Consider the following 17,012-nt stretch of genomic DNA (forward strand, 5'->3'; position numbering starts at 1 on the left):
ATATTGAGTCTGCCGATCCACGAGCATGGTATGGATTTCCATCTGTTTACATCCTCTGCTATTTCCTTCCTCAGTGTTTCATAGTTCTCCCTGTAGAGGTCTTTTACCTCTTTGGTTAAATATATTCCTAGGTACTTTAATTTCTTTGTTGCTATTGTGAAGGGAATTGAGTCTTTGATTTGGTTCTCAATTAGATTGTTGTTGGCGTATATGAATGCCTCTGATTTCTGTGTATTAATTTTGTATCCTGAGACTTTACTAAATTCATTGATCAGTTCCAGGAGTTTCTTGGTTGAATCCTTGGGGTTTTCTAGATACAATATCATATCTATAACTTTTATACTTGAATGACAGATTGGCTGGATTTAAGGTCCTTGGTTCTCATTTTCTTGAGTTTCTTGAAAATGCTTCTATGCTGTTGCCTTGACTGTGTGTTTCTTTTAACAAGTCTGATGCTAGCCAAATTCTCTTGCCCCTGTAAGTTATGTGACTTTTGTGCCTGGAGGTTCTAAGAAATTTTTCTTCATTTTTAATAACTTTTTCATATGTCTTAAGTTAGTTTACCATACCAGATTAATTTTTGCAGGACCTAATGGGTTCTTTTCAACATTCCAAATGTAGATTCAGGTTTTCTTTTATTTCTGAAAAGTTTTCTTGTATAGTAATTTAAATACTAGTTCTGATTCGCTGCTTTTTCTTTTGCAGGGACTCCATTTATAAGTATGTGCCTGTCTTACATGTCTATCTCTTTCTCTGATTCATTTTACTTCTTTCTCTAATCTCATTTTTGTTCTTTGTGATTATTTTACTGCTTTTACTTCAATGTCTTTATTAAAGACTTAGCTGAGTCTCTTCTTTAATCATCATGATTTAGTTTTCATTTTTTGAAAATATTCTCCTTTTCTTTCATTTCTTTTCTGTGTTGAATAAACTTTTTATTTCTTTGTTTTTTTTTCCATTTCTGTTTTTAATTTCTGAGTTTCTCATTTAAGTTGCTTGTTTATATCTCTGAATGGTTATTTGAGAATATTTAATTCAGCTTCTAGTTATGCATAATAGTCTTCTGCTTTGTGAGATTTTATCGTTCCGTAGTATGGATTTCATCAGTTGAAATGTTTGACTCTCAATATTTTCTTACAGAAGCTTTGTATAGATATATAGGCACCTTTTATCTGATTATTTTGTTGGCAGGGTTGATGTTTTCTAGTCCAAGTGAAGCCTCTTCTATCAATGTAGCATGGGTTTTTTTTAATGAATATTTTTTTTCCTTGTGTTTTCTTTTTGTGGTGGCAGCAGTAATTAATTGCCTTGATTTGATTTTTTTTTTTTTTTTTTTTTTTTTGGTTCTCATTTGCTGTGCTGGAAACAAATTTTCCCTCACTCTCTCTTTTTATTCTCTCTTCTTTGTAGAAGTGATGCCTTTCCTTTCTGACATCAGTACTTTTTATCCTGCATACTCTTAGATCCCTGCTCTGTAGCACACTCGTCAATCTACCAGGCTTCTTTTTATACTTTGGTGGGCTTTTCTCTTTCTCCAATTATTTTAGTTCAATTCTGGGCCCCTCACCTTTCCTCTTCTTGCTTCTGTATAGTTTCATGGGTTTCTCCTCATTCTGTGCAAAGGCTTAGGTCAGGAACTTAAGGTATACCTTTGAAATATTTGTTCTTTCCTATTTACAGGTAATTGAAGTTTTTACTGTTATCTGTTGTTTGTATGTGTGGTTGTATTGTTCTATTTGTTGGTTGATATATGGAGAGATATGAACTTAGGCTGCTATCATTTTCCTTAGGCTACCCAGAAGTCCACATTTGTTCCCTTTTTAATCGAAGTTATCCAAAAAAATAAACCAAAAACAAACAGGAGCCTCCTTGCTACTTTTAGTTCATAGTTTTCTTTTTTAAAAGGAAAGCTTAAATTTTCAAATTTAAAATTTTATTTTCTTGACGGAGGGCTCATATAATTATACTTCTACAAGAGTGGCAGAAGAGCTTTTAATGTAGTGTTTTGAGAAATGGATTTTTAGCTGAAAAATAATATTTGGAAACAAACATAAATCTTCTTTTTTCTTAACAGAATTTGAAAAGAAATAAGTTTTAAAAACTTTCTTTAGATTTAAGATGTGTAGAATTTAGTCTTCTTATATATTTTATAGCAGTTTCAATTATTTTCCTTTAAGAAAAATTTTCTAAAAGACATCTCTTTTTGTAGATATCACTATATATACCTCAGTAATATACTTCACATGATTAAAGTTTTCCTATGCTATTTGTAGGTATAACTGAATGTTTTAACTGGGTAATTGATAATTTGTAATACTGGACTGCTGTTATATTTTCCAGCTAATTCAAGGTTGTGCTTGGTGGTCTGGAACAATCACTTTGAAATTTCTGACATCTAAAATCTTAGGCGTTTCAGACCACGTAAGTATTTTATAGTTAAAACATAAAAGTTCTTATAAACATGTAGCTGGATGAAAATTTAGGAACTATTTATTCTCTTCTTTTCGTTTTACAGAGGGCAAGTGCCTTCTTTAAGATCCTCAAGCCAGTTATTGCCAGACTGAGTAATAAAATCCTGCAGTTCAGTGATTTTTGTGACCTGGCAAGAACAAAGTGTATGAGTTAATTCTTAGTCTTTGGGGGAAAACTAATAATTTGTTGATTATTTATTTTTTTATATTTCAGTTAAAATACAAATAATCCCTTTATTGCAGATGTTAACATAAGAAACCTGTCCTCAGCTTTGAAATAAAGAACTATTTATAAATTTCAATACAGAGTTATTTATAAATATAGACTAAAATTAAGATATAATTTGCTACCTTTAAGGCCTTTCTTGTTATATAAAAAAAGAATGGTAAAAATCTCTGTCTTTTCATTTTCTAGAATATCTCTCTCTGTGTGATATTTTTGTTTGTTTTAAGGCTAATGTCTTAAACAATGGCCCTTTTCAAGCTGTAGGTCCCTACTTAACTAACTAGATAAAGGAATAGAAAACAGTGCATGAATTTACTTTGGCTTTCTAGCACTTTCTTTTTAGAAATAAGCATACTTGAGTGTATTGTGCTATGCATATAGGGCCCTGTCAGATGATGAAATTATATTAACTTAGCAAGGAATTATAGTACTCCCCCTAAAAGATCAAGTGCTATCACTATTCAATAAAACATAAATAAGTGTTTATGCCAGATAAAATTTCTAAATGTAAGCATTTATTTGCCATTCATTTCTAGTTTTGTATAGTGGTTTATTAGGTTTGTTTGTTGGCTATTGTCGTTTAGTATGTCTGACATATTTCTCTTTTTTCTTTCCCCTTTAATTGTTCTTAACATTTTATTTTGTAGTATATATATATTTTATGATGAACTTTGTTTAGACTTTCTAAATTATTTATTTATCTATTAAGCTAGTCTGTGATTTTGTTTCTTGTCTTACTCCACATTGCCACCTAGCTGTTTAAATCTTAAAAGAAACACCCACACACCCCACTGGTGGTCCTAAGTGACTTCCTTTATGTGACAGCTATGAGAAGGACTTAAATTATAGTGGCTTTTGGTCAAATTATTCTTAGTCACTAGGACTACTCTAAATTAGAAAACTGAAGTGCAACTCTAAATTGTCCTTTAGTACTGGCAGATAAGAGAAACAATGAATGAATGAAAACCACTGATAATTATCAAACTTGTTATAAAATAACTTCTGTCCCTATTAAATAATTTGAATTAAGATTTTACATGCCAAATATTTTTATTTTTCTGGCCGTGTGAGAATGCAGTGGAAACATAATTGTCTCACCAATAAGTGGTAGTAAATAATCAGTAGAAAATAAGAGTTCTACAATGGGTTTAGCTTTTGGTGTTTATTTTTAAGGCCTTTGAGATCAAGTAACTATAAGTGGTATGTGTAGTTGTTGAAATTCTTATGAGAATCAGCTCTCATATTTATTAGCTTGAATGTATGTATAGAAGAAAATATCAAGTACCAAACATTATAATCAGTGTATGAAGCTTTGTGAAAATGACAATGTATAGAAAGTTTGTTTATAACTTACAATGTATGGAGAGAGGGGCTAAATAAAATGCTTTTTCATGGTAACTGCATGGAGATTTCTTCCCAGCAAATGATTTAAGCTCCCTCTTTATCTTATATGTTTATTGTTTTTTTACCTCTTTCTACTTTTCATTTTTCTTAATATTTCTCTTTATTTTCGGTTATCTTAGTAAGTCAGCACATAGTACATTTGGTTCATTGTAGATTTTTGTTTTCTTTGAGAGATGTCTATGTACCTTAGATTTATCTATTCTATGAACTTCGTTATCCTTATATCAAACCAATTACTGACTACAATTATTTGTGTACTTTTAATTCATTTTACTTTATTTTCTTCAAGATTCGCCTCAGTGACCTTATAGCAGCTAGAATCTTAAGGTACACAGACTTTGATACCTTAATATACACCTGTGCTCCTGAATTTGACTTCATGGAAAAAGCGGTATGAATGTTTCTTTATTTCTTATTTCTCTACAGGAATAATAAGTTTTTGCTCTTTCAATCTAAAACTCAAAATTTTTACTCAGAAACACTCACTTTATCATTTTTTACTATAACTTTTGCTAATCATATGGCTTTCCTCGCCTGTTTTATTTATCTATAACGTCAATAAATAATAGCTCTTATCTTAAAGAGTTATTGATGATGGTTCAATAAGATAATCCAGGAAGAATACTTAATATAATATATGGCCCATAATAATTACTATTATTACATATCAATTACTTTAAATAATCTAGGCCACTTAGAATATGGGACCATTCAGGAAAATGAAATTCAAATTCTTATTTATGTTTAAGAAACTTAGCTTTATTACATTTAATACCCCAAATATCATGAAAATTTTAAACATGATATTGACAAGAAAGGTGTATTACTAATTGGTTTTAATGAAAACATAAAATCCCTTTTAAGTTATAGAAATGCATCATATTACCTTTTAAAAAGCTCTTGTTGTTAAGCTTTAAAATATTTGCCTCTTTGTAGAATCCTGGAGCACAAGATCAAGAAGGTATCTTAGAGACCATGTAGTATAATTCTTTCATTTGCAAATAAAATACAGCTTAAAAGATTTGCCTAAAATATACACTGAAGCCAACATTGAGATATGGATTCTAATAGATTCTAAAACTCCCAATCCAGTGCTCTTTTCTCTATCTGCAGCTTAATTTTTTCTTCATAGAACATGAAGAAGTTGTCAGTGGATTAGTTCTTATCTAATAGTTATGAATTCTAAATTAGTGGTAAATATATAATTAAATTTTACATTATTCTCTTATCTGTCCAACCAGTCATCTATTAATTTAAAATTTGTTATTGACCACTCCTTATCTGTGAGGCAGTATGTTATGGGACTACAAAGAAGAAAAAGACTTGGTTTCTGCTTTCAAGAAATATATAATTTAGTTATATGGCAAATCACTCTCACAATAATAGGTCATGAGAATTATTTAGCTGACATTAATTCTGTACTTACTCAAACTTTCAGTAATTACTTTGGTTAGCTTTCTTCCTCATTAGCTCTGGCTTCACTAATAAAAATAATGGAACTAAACAGCACAGAAAATAATGATGTAGGACCTAGGGATCAGTAAATACACATTTTAAAAGTTAATATTATATAAATAAAAACAAAACTGAAAGAAAGGGAAAAAAGACTAATTCCAGGTTTAATAGTTTTTATCATTAATTTTTTTGAATACTTGTTATAACTATTTTTGTAATTTTAATTCTTATAGTAGAATGTAGAAATTGATGAATACATATTCTGTTAATGATGAAGACTTTTACCTTTAAGAAATTTTATCATGGCAGTCAGTCTGACATAGAGTTTTGCTAATTTAATGTAAAATTCAATAAATAATAATTTTAAATAATTTGCTATATTTCAGACTCCACTGAGATACACAAAGACATTATTACTTCCAGTTGTTATGGTGATTACTTGTTTTATCTTTAAAAAGGTATTTTTTAAAATTTATTACTTATTTTTGGATTCAAGATAAAGACTATAATAGATTCATGCTAATTGCTCAGAATTCCATCTTATTTTTGGGGTAAACTCTTTCCCTCTCTAAAAATTTGTTTGTCATTCATATGAACTAGTATATGGGTTTTTTAGAAAGCTACATTATAACAGTTATTAATATTATTTATTCTTTCAAAATATATTAATAACTCACTATGTACCAAGGACCATATTAACAGTGTAGATATATTGGGACAAATAAAACATGGCCACCTCTGTCTTCAATTTATAGTCCTGGATTATAGGGGGGCAGTTTGCAAACATTAAACAAGTAATCAATCACACAAATGACTAAAGAACTACAATTATTATAGGTACTATAAAAGAAAAGTACAATGACAACTTTAGTACCTTTCAAATATACAGCACAAAGAAGTCTTGATCTATTTTGAGTAGACATTCACAGAAAAAATTTGTATAACCATTTAAAGATAATTTTATATATATTCACTGTTTTCACAATAGAAGAAATAATCTTTAAAATACCACTGACATTCTCCAGGTAGTCAAAAAATTTAAAAAATAAAATACCACTGGCAGATACTTTTGTTCTGGATGTGGTTTATCTATTAACAAAAGCATGAGTAAAGACAGTGGGTCCTTGGATTTCTAACAATTTTGAACCATCTTTATTTATATTGTTTACAAGTTGTCTTGCCTTAAGTCGGTGTGTATTTATCTTATACTTTTAAGCAGATAACAGTAATGTGATTTCTCTACCACCATACCAGCTGTGGTTCTATTGAAATGAGTTTTCTGTATTTAATGTGAAATTATGTACTTTCTTTATGTAATTCCAGTTCCCATATTTCTCAGTCCTTTGTTTTCACATAATGTATAAATAATTTAGGAGTGAGAAAGATATCTCCCTCTACATCTCTGTTGTTTCACCCTTGATTCAGTTCCCTAGGGACCCTTTGGAGAGTCAGGATACAGGAAACAAGAAGGAATGGGTGAAGTGTGAACAAGTTTGCCAATCTCCAACCCCTGAGCCCCTCCCAGCTCAGGTTGAAGATTTTCTCCACTGGTGTGTTTCTGTTCTGGCACGGCCAAATGTGGCCTATTCTTATAGGATTCCATTGAGAGGGGCTAATACATGAATTAGCTATTCAATGGAGAAACAACTGGCATGGGAGAAAATTATAGCTAGATCTGCTATTGCTATATTTTTAAAATTAAAATCCAAGACTTAGAAATACTCAATTAGTCCCCAAACACACCACAGCTGAAACTATGTATGTGCACTGGCAGGCACATAAGCCACATATGTGTTTGCCTATCCCGGCAGCCACCAAAGCTTCACTCCTTTCTCAAGACTTCCTTATAAATCTCAATCTTTATGTCTTTATTTGTCCTATTGTGGCTTATTTTTCACCTCAAGGATACTTCTGATGAGCAGTTAAATTTTTCCTTGTGTAAAGTCACTTCTGGTAAAGAAAAAAGGAAGGCATATCCAGTATGACTTTCCTGTGACAGTATTGAATCTTAAGCTTCTATAAATGAACATGCCCCCTCATATTGGCATCTGCTTGCACATGTGTCTAGAATCTCATTTGTGAAACTTCATGAATAATAAATTGTGATAGCATTATGTATCAGTTTCTATGGAATTTGAAACATTTTTCTATGAAGGATGTTCTCGAGTCAATGAGAAAAGTTAAAAATTCTAAACTTAAAAGTTAATTTTAAATTACAATCCAAATTCCATCTTTTTCAACATTTGATTTATAAAATACATATCATGCAGAGTACAAATTTTTCAGTCACCCATAAATTTTTTGTGTTACCAGTTAAGTTGCACACGATTGCTGCCCAAGCCTCTTGACCAAATTTAGCTGCCATATTCACCTTCCACTTCTCCCTTTCTCACATCCTCACCATCATTTGGTATATCTTGATGAGTGCTCTTAAGCCTTCTGTATCAGCCATGTCAGATTAAAACAGAGATCAGGGAAGCAGATAAGCCCATAATTAATTTGATAATATGAAGTTTTGAGTGAACTAGGAATATAGATGTGTGTAGGTAAATGGATAGATGTATAGGTATTATTAATTTGCTTGGGAGGTTTACATAAAATAATCTCTAAAAGTACATGGAGGAGGCAGCCTCCTTTGTGCATGCCTACCCCCCCCCCTCACCCTACTCCCTTTCCCAGTAAAAATGTAAACTCACAACACTCGTAGTAGTTATCCATATATAAACACATGCTGGGGGATCTGCGGCCCTGGAGCCACATGTGGCCTTCTGCATTCTTGAGTATGGCCTTTTGACTGAATCCAAATTTTACAGAACAAATTCTTTTAATAAAGGGATTTGTTCTGTAAAGTTTGGATTCTGTCAAGGGGCTGCACTTGGGAATCAGGAGGGCCACAGATTCTCCAAGTGAACAGCTTAAAGATCTACTCCAACACTGTTTTTATAGAAGGGGAAGTTATTACTAAAAGAAGTTATTTGTCTGGGGCAGATCTTGGGACTAAACTGTTCTTGAGGATTCACTTAAACATTAAAAAATACTTCTTTACTGGGTGGGATATTTGTATTAATGAATCAAAGTGTCTTAAATGTCACAACATTCCTGAGAAAAGTTACATTGATTTGGTTCTGTTCACAGACTGTTCGTGATATTTTATGTGTTTTATCTACAAACACTTATCTAAGGTAATTATGTAATAGTTTTTAAAACATACTATATTTGATTATTAAATAACTTACTGTAATGTTTTTCAAATGAATATACGTTAAGCTTCAGCATTGTGATTAAGAGAGGCGATATGAACCAAACTTAGATGTTATCATCAAAAAAAAACTATTATTTTCATGGATTTTTTTGTGTATTTGGACTTGTTTTGGAAATATTTATATTTGTGAACTAAGTCAATGCTTAAGTTGATTTAGTTTAATTTTAATGTATCACTAGAATTTAACATAAGTAAACTAAAGTTTTATTTTGGCAATTTTTTTCCTTTTTTTAACATTCCAAGAAAGCATAATTATTTGTTTTTCTGAATATTTTTGAAATATTTTTCTATATTTATTGTTAAAACCATTTGTTATATCATACTTTTTGATAGTGTTGATAAAGTTACTAGAATTAAGGCATAAATAGAGGCCAGCAAAATATAACATGACTCATATAAATCACATAAATTGCTACAGGACAAAAGAAGTAAATTATAAAGAAAACTTTCTTCAAGGGAAATCTTATCTCAAATTACATTGTATATTTGTAGATACGTTGATTTTATTTAATGGTTTTTATCCCTTAGAACAGTTTTAGATTTATAGAGTAATTGTGGAGATAGTACAGAGAGTTTCCATGACCCTCATATGTACCCCATGCATGCATTTTTAATAAACAGTTTTGTCAGAAGAGCTACTTAAGATCTTAAGTGTATTTGTTAAAATCATTTCCAATATAAGGGGGATAATAGACTGGTTCTGTGTTGTTCTAGTTAGACGGGAATATGTCTTGACATTCTAAAGAGTGTATTTAGAACCCTGAAAATTATTTACATAAGGAATATATGAAGGGACTTGGGGTATTTAATTGAATAATAGAAGATTAAGGAGTACATGGCAACTGTCTTCATTTATTTGAGAGAGTATAATGTGGAAGAGGACATACTTAAGGGGGCCAATGGGAAGATTCTTAGATCAGGGTAAGGAAGTCTTTCCTGTTGATCACGTACCTGAAAGTGACAGGCCTGGGGAGGTAGGGGTCCTTTAAATAACACAAAAAATACTGTACATACTTATAGTAGTACATTAAAGTAAACAGTGCATCAAGAAAAGAGGGAATGTTCCCCTCCCTTAGATCTACTCCTCAGAGATACTGATTATAAGCAGGCTTCGTATGTATCATTCTAGAAAACACATACAGAAACATAATTTTTTAAAAAATGAAATCTCATATTCTTATTATTCTGTAACTTGTTACTTGTATTCAACAGGGTTTCTTGAGCATCTGCCTTGATATTCCCCATACTTTTTAATAGTTTTAGGGTTTTATTGTTCACCATCACGAGTGACCACCATGTATTTAGCCATTCCCATATAATATTTAGATTATATTTAACTTTTATCATAACAACCAGTGTTATAAGTAATCAACATCCTTGTGCAAAGATATACTTATCTTTGCACACTTATTCTAGTATTTCTATAACAGAATATTTAAATTAGAATTGCTAGATCATAATTTTATAAATACTGAGAAATTATAATGATGAGAATGTCCATTTCCCTGCATCTCTACAATCATCAATGTTATCACACTTTTAACTTATTGCAAGTTAAAAAAAAGTCTTTTTAAAATAATTCTTTATCAGTGAAGTTTTGCCTCTTTTCATATGTTGACTATTTTATTTCTTCTTGACCTTTACAAAATTGATTTTTAGTATTTGTAGGGGTTTTTCCATAGATAGTAACCTTTTGTCTATTGTGTATCTTAACAGTTTCTTCCAAGATTTCAATTTATAGTTTGCTTTGTAGAACTTTATACGATCATGACAATACATTTTGTTTTCTGTGTTTGTATGTTGCTTGGAAACACTTCCCTACCTCAAAAACATTAAAATATTTTTCCATATTTTCTTTCATACTTTTCTATTGTGCATATATAGTTCATTCATCACTCTTGCATTAATTTTCTAGTACGGTGACATATAGGATTCTACTGTTTATCCCCTCAAATGAGGTATTGTCCAAATACAATATTGCATAATCTTTCATTCATTTGAAATGTCAGTTTTTATCACTTACCAATTAATTCTCATATGTACTTCAGTCTGTTTTAGATTCTCTTATATTGATCTATTTGTTTCTGACCAAGAGCAACACAATTCCAATCCTCCCTTTATTGTTATCATTTTTCATATTTGCTTGCATTTACTTTTCCAGGTAAACCTTGGAATAAATGTGCTTAGAATCCTCCCCACTCTGCTCACCCAACGAAGTCCATTGGAATTGCTTCAGATTAATTCAAAGAGAGCTTCATCTTTATAAGATTGAGTCTCTATCCCAGGAGTATGACATATCTCTCCTTATTAGACTGGGCAAGTCACTTAACTCCTTTGTCTTTGTGCCCCAGTTTCATCATCCATAAAATGGGGATAATAACATTGACCTCACAAGTGACCACATATAAGAAGAGTTAATGCATATAAAAGTGCTTAGAATTACTGACAGAACAAACATTTGAGTGTTAGCATTATTTTTATTGTTCTAATTGTTATACTTTAGTAAAACTTTATAGTTTTTTTCCCTATGAGTCCTACTATGGTTTTTTAAATATGGATTTTATGTTTTTTCCTTTTTCTGTTGAAAATGATATCTTTTTATATTACTAAGCATATTTGCCAATTTGTCATTGCTAGTTTTTAGGAAAGCTGTTTGATTTTTTGCATTACTTTTGTATTCAGCCACATTACCAAACTTTCTTTTCAATTCTAGTAGTTTTCAAATGATTCTCTAGCTTTTCTAGGCAGGTTATCATATAATCTAGAAGTAATGAGAATACTTTAATAATTATACTTCTTTATTTTCCTTGTCTTATGTATTGGGTAGAACTTCCAGAACAAGTTTGAATTACAGTGATTGCTTTGCCCTTATTTTGTTTCTGACTCCAAGATGAAGAATGCCTTTAGTGGCTCACTATTTCATTTGCTATTATTATGTAACAGCTTTTATTTAGTGAAGAAAGTTTCCTTTCAGTCCATATAAACCAAAATAATTTTTAAATTAAAAATGGATGTTGAAAGTATATGGTGTAAGAATTATAGCCCATTAAAGCTATAAAATAGATGTTGGATTTTAAAAGCTGGCATTAAAAATATTTTGGAGATCATTATATGGTTTTCTCCTTTATGAATAATTACACTAATAAGTTTCTTTTGTTTATTGTGTTAAGAATACTTAACATGTGATCTATCCTCTTAACAAATTGTTAAGTGCACAATATAGTATTGTGGACCATAGATACAATGTTGTACAGTAGATCTCTAGAACTTACTCATATTGCTTAACTGAAACTTTATGCCTATTAATTAGTAATTCCCCATTTCCCCCTCACGCTAGCTCTTGGTACCCAACTTTCCACTCTTTGATTTCATGAATTTGACTATTTTAGATACCTCATATAAGTGGCATTATGCAGTATTTGTCTTTATATGACTGTCTTATTTCACTTAGCATAATGTCCTCAAGGTTCATCCATGTTGTCTCATATTGCAGAATTTCATTCTTTCTAAAGCATGAATAATATTCCAGTGTGTGTGTGTGTGTGTGTGTGTGTGTGTGTGTATCACATTTTATTTATCTGTTCCTTGGTTGATAGACATGTAGGTTTTTTCCATATCTTGACTATTGTGAATAGCCCTCCAATGAACATGATAGTACAAGTGTCTCCTCAAGATCCTGGTTTCAATTCTTTTGGATAAATACCCAGAAATGGGATTGCTGGATCTTATGGTAGTTCTATTTTAATTGTTTAATGAACTTCCATACTGTTTTCTATAGCAACTATATCATTTGCATTCTCACCAATAGTATGTAAGGATTCCAATTTCTACAGATCCTTGCTAATACTTGTCTTTTGTTCTGTTGATAATGGCCACTCAGACATGTATGAAGTAATAATCTCTTTGTGGTTTGGATTTGCATTTCCCTTATGGTTAGTGACATTATACATTTTTTCATATACCTGTTGGCCATTTCTGTGTCTTCTTTGGAGAAATGTCTATTCAGGTCCTTAGCTCATTTTGTAACTGTGAGTTATTAGATTTTTGCTATTTAATTTTTGGAGTTTCTTATATATTAATATTTTAGAGATTAACCTCTTATCAGGTATACAGTTTGCAAATATTTTCTCCCATTCCATAGGTTGACTTTTTATTCTGTTGTTTCCTTTATGTACAGAGGTCTTTTTAGTTTGATGTAGTCTCACTTGTTTGTTTTTGCTTTTGTTGTCTGTGCTCTTGGTATCGTGTCCATGAAATCATTGCTAAGGCAAATGTCATGTAGCTTTTCCCCTATGTTTTCTTCTAGGAGTTTTAGAGTTTCAGATCTTAACTTTAAGTCTTCAATCCATTTTGAGTTGATTTTTATTGTACATGGTGTCAGAAAAGGGCTCAGTTTTATTCTTTTGCACATGGATAGCTAGTTTTATTATACCATTTGCTGGAGATTATCTTTTCCCATTATGTAGGCTTAGCATAATTGTTGAAGATCAGTTGGTCATATATGTGTGGACTTATTTATGGGCTGCTCTCTATTCTGTACCATTGGTCTATATATCTATCTTTATGTTAGCACCATACTGTTTTGAATACTGTATTTTTTTTTTTTTTTTTGAGACAGAGTCTCACTTTGTTGCCCAGGCTAGAGTGAGTGCTGTGGCGTCAGCCTGGCTCACAGCAACCTCAATCTCCAGGGCTCAGCGATCCTACTGCCTCAGCCTCCCGAGTAGCTGGGACTACAGGCATGCGCCACCATGCCCGGCTAATTTTTTGTATATATATATTTTTAGTTGGTCAATTAATTTATTTCTATTTTTGGTAGAGATGGGGTCTCGCTCAGGCTGGTTTCGAACTCCTGACCTTGAGCAATCCGCCCGCCTCGGCCTCCCAAAGTGCTAGGATTACAGGCGTGAGCCACCACGCCCGGCCCTGAATACTGTATTTTTAACTCTGTTTTGAAGTCAGAACATGAGATGCCTTCAACTTTATTTAGTTATTCGTGGTCTTTTTCAGTTCCATGTGAATTCTAGAGAGTTGTTTTTTCTACTTCTTCAAGAAATGCCATTGAGATTGTGATAGAGATTGTATTGAATCTATAAATCCTTTTGGGGTAGTATAGACATTTTAAAAATATTGTCTTCTAATTCATTCAAGTGGGATATCTTTCCAGGTATTTATATCTTTTTAATTTCCTTCATTAATGTGTTATCATTTTCAGAAAACAAGTTTTTCACTTCCTTATTTAAGTTTATTCCTAAATACTTTATTTATTTTTGGTGTTATTATAAATGGGGCTGTTTTTCGAATATTCTTTACACATAGTTTATTGTTAGTTTATAAAAGTGCAATTTTTATTTTTGTATGTTGACTTTTATCCTGCACCTTTATCAAATAAATTTATTAGCACTAATAGTTTCATGATGCAATTGGTAGGGTTTTCTGTATAGAAGCATACCTCGGAGATGTTGCAAGTTTAGTTACAACAACAATAAAGCAAATGTCACTATAAAGAAAGCCACATGATTTTTTTGATTTTCTAGTGCATATAAAAATTATAGTTACACTATAATGTGGTCTATTAAGTGTATAATAGAATTAGGTCTAAAAATGTGCAAACTTTAATTAAAAACATTTTATTGCTAAAAAATGCTAACAATCATCTGAACCTTCAATAAGTTGTAATTATTTTGCTGATGGAGTATCCTGCCTTGATATTGAGGGCTGCTGACTGAAGAGGGTGGTGGTTTCTGAAGGTTGGGGTGGCTGGGATAATTTGTTAAAATAAGACAGCAACAAAATTTGCCACATCTATTTACTCTTCCCTTCACAAAACATTTATCTGTAGCTTATGATACTGTTTAATGGTATTTTGCCCACAGAACTTTTTTTAAAGTTTGAGCCAGTTTTCTCAAACTCTGCTGTTGCTTTGTCAACTAAGTTTTTCCAATATTCTAAATCTTTTTTTGCCACTTCAAAAATGTTCATAGCATTTTCACCAGGAATAGCCTCTATCTCAAGAAACCACTCTCTTTGATCATCCATAAGAAGCAGTTATCATCTATTCAGGATTGCAGCAGTTCAGTCACATCTTCATGCCCCAATTCTAATTCTAGTTCTCTTGCTATTTTTCACTCCATCTGCAGTTCCACTGAAGTCTTGAACTCCAACTCCTTTATCATTATATAGTGACCTTCTTTGTCTCTTTTTACAATGTCTTGAAATCTATTTTATTTAATAGAAGTATAGTTTACCCCTGCTCTTTTTTGGTTTCCATTTGCATGGGACATCTTTTTTATCCCTTTATTTTCAGTCTATGTGTGTCTTTAGAGGTGAAGTGGGTTTCTTATAGACACCATATAGTTGGCTCTTACTTTTTTTTATCTACTCAGCTACTCTAAGACTTTTGTTTGGAGAGTTTAGTCCATTTACATTCAACAGTATTATTTATAATAAAGGACTTACTTGTTGTTATCTGATTTCTAGTTGTTTTGTGGTCCTCTTTTCATTCATTCCTTCCTGTCTTCCTTTGTGTAAAAGTGATTTTCTGTGGTAGTACATTTTAATTTCTTGATTTTACTTTTTGTGTATCTGTTGTAGGTTTTTGATTTGAGGTTGCTATGAGGCTTGCAAAAACCATTTTATAACCAGTTATTTTAAACAGATGACAACTATGTTTGCAAAAAACAAAGAGAAATTTAAAAGAAACTCTACAGTTTAATTCCATCATCCACCTTCATTTTTTAACTTTTTGTTGTTTCCATTGATATCTTTTTATACTATCTATCTTATGAAAAGTTGTTATAGTTATTTTTTGATAGGTTTGTGTTTTAGTCTTCCGACTCAAGATATAAGTGGTTTATACATTGCAACTACAGCAATAGAATAGTCTGTATTTGTGTACTTACTGTTATCAGTTAGTTATATACCTTCAGATGATTTTTTATTGTTCATTAGCATCATTTTCTTTCAGACTGAATAACTCCTTTTAGCATTTCTTATAAAACAGCTCTTTGGCTTTTTTTTAAACATATAGCAATTAGGTATATGCAGGTGTTCTTCTTAAGTTACTTTTTGTGATTTATATTTTTAGAGAAAATAATCCATTTCATATAGATTATAAATTGTGCAAGGAATTATTTTAAAACAATTTCATCAGTATTTGTAGTTATGTTTCTCGATGTTAATGTTGTATTTTGCATTTTTTATCTTTTTTCATATTTAGATTTGCATTTTTTATCTTTTTTCATATTTAGATTTGCATTTTTTATCTTTTTTCATATTTAGATTTATTAAAGGTCATTCTTTTCTGGACATTTCAAAGAACCAGCTTTTGATTTTATTTATCTATCCAGGCTGTTTTCCATTTTATTAATTTCTACTTTTATTAATATTTTTATGTTTTTTTTTCTTTTTTCTTTTGGTATGCTTTTGTTTTTCTATGTTTAAAGTCCAGCTCATTTATTATCAATCATTATTGTTTTGTAATAAACACATTTAAATTATAACTTTTTTTGTTCAAGACAACTCAGACTATATCCCATGCATGGTGTAGCGTTCCCGTTAATGTGTATTTCTGTATAGTCTGTGATTTGAGTTTTGATCATTTAATCAAAAATCATTTAGAATAATGTCTTAAAATTTTTAACTAGTTTCTTTTATATTTTGCCTTTATGATTTATTGATATTAATGTTTAGCTTTTATAAATGCTCCATGAGGGTTTTAAAGATGTTTTTTTTATTTTGGAGGAGTTTGAATTTACATGTTATATCACATAATTAATAGTGCTATTCTAAATACTCTAGTACACTATTTTTATATTTTATCTGTTATTAGCTGTATTTTGAGGCTTTAAATTAAAAGCAAATCTGTTTTTCTCAGAATTTCTGAAAACTCCTTTTCATTGCAGCTTCTTCTTACTATATGGATGCAGTGTCCTCTCAAATTTCTCAAACGATAAAAATTGGAGCTTTCATTTAATTCTCTCTCTTATTTCTTGTCTTAACTGTGCTTCCTGAGACATTAGTTTTGTTTCGTTTTGGTTTTTTTGTTTTAGGGTTTTTTATTTTTTGCTTATTTATTTTGACATTTTGGTGTTTCTCATTATGCTTTTTGTGTCTCATGATTTGGTTGTATATTCATTCATATTGTAAATTAGCTACTAGATTTATTTTTATCAGTAGTTACTGTCAGGGTTCT

General features: G+C 31.0%; 1 protein-coding gene across 1 annotated transcript in view; it reads left to right on the forward strand.

Moving 5' to 3' along the window:
* The window catches only part of DPY19L2 (dpy-19 like 2), a 119,818-nt gene that overhangs the window by 73,837 nt on the left and 28,969 nt on the right, over positions 1-17,012 (forward strand). The window contains exons 13-16 of the mRNA XM_012777557.2: positions 2,341-2,421; positions 4,391-4,492; positions 5,943-6,014; positions 8,692-8,738. Coding sequence (XP_012633011.1) covers positions 2,341-2,421; positions 4,391-4,492; positions 5,943-6,014; positions 8,692-8,738 — 302 coding nt within the window. The remainder of the gene's footprint in view (positions 1-2,340; positions 2,422-4,390; positions 4,493-5,942; positions 6,015-8,691; positions 8,739-17,012) is intronic.

Source organism: Microcebus murinus, chromosome 9, assembly GCF_040939455.1.
Source record: "Microcebus murinus isolate Inina chromosome 9, M.murinus_Inina_mat1.0, whole genome shotgun sequence".
NCBI lineage: Eukaryota > Metazoa > Chordata > Mammalia > Primates > Cheirogaleidae > Microcebus > Microcebus murinus.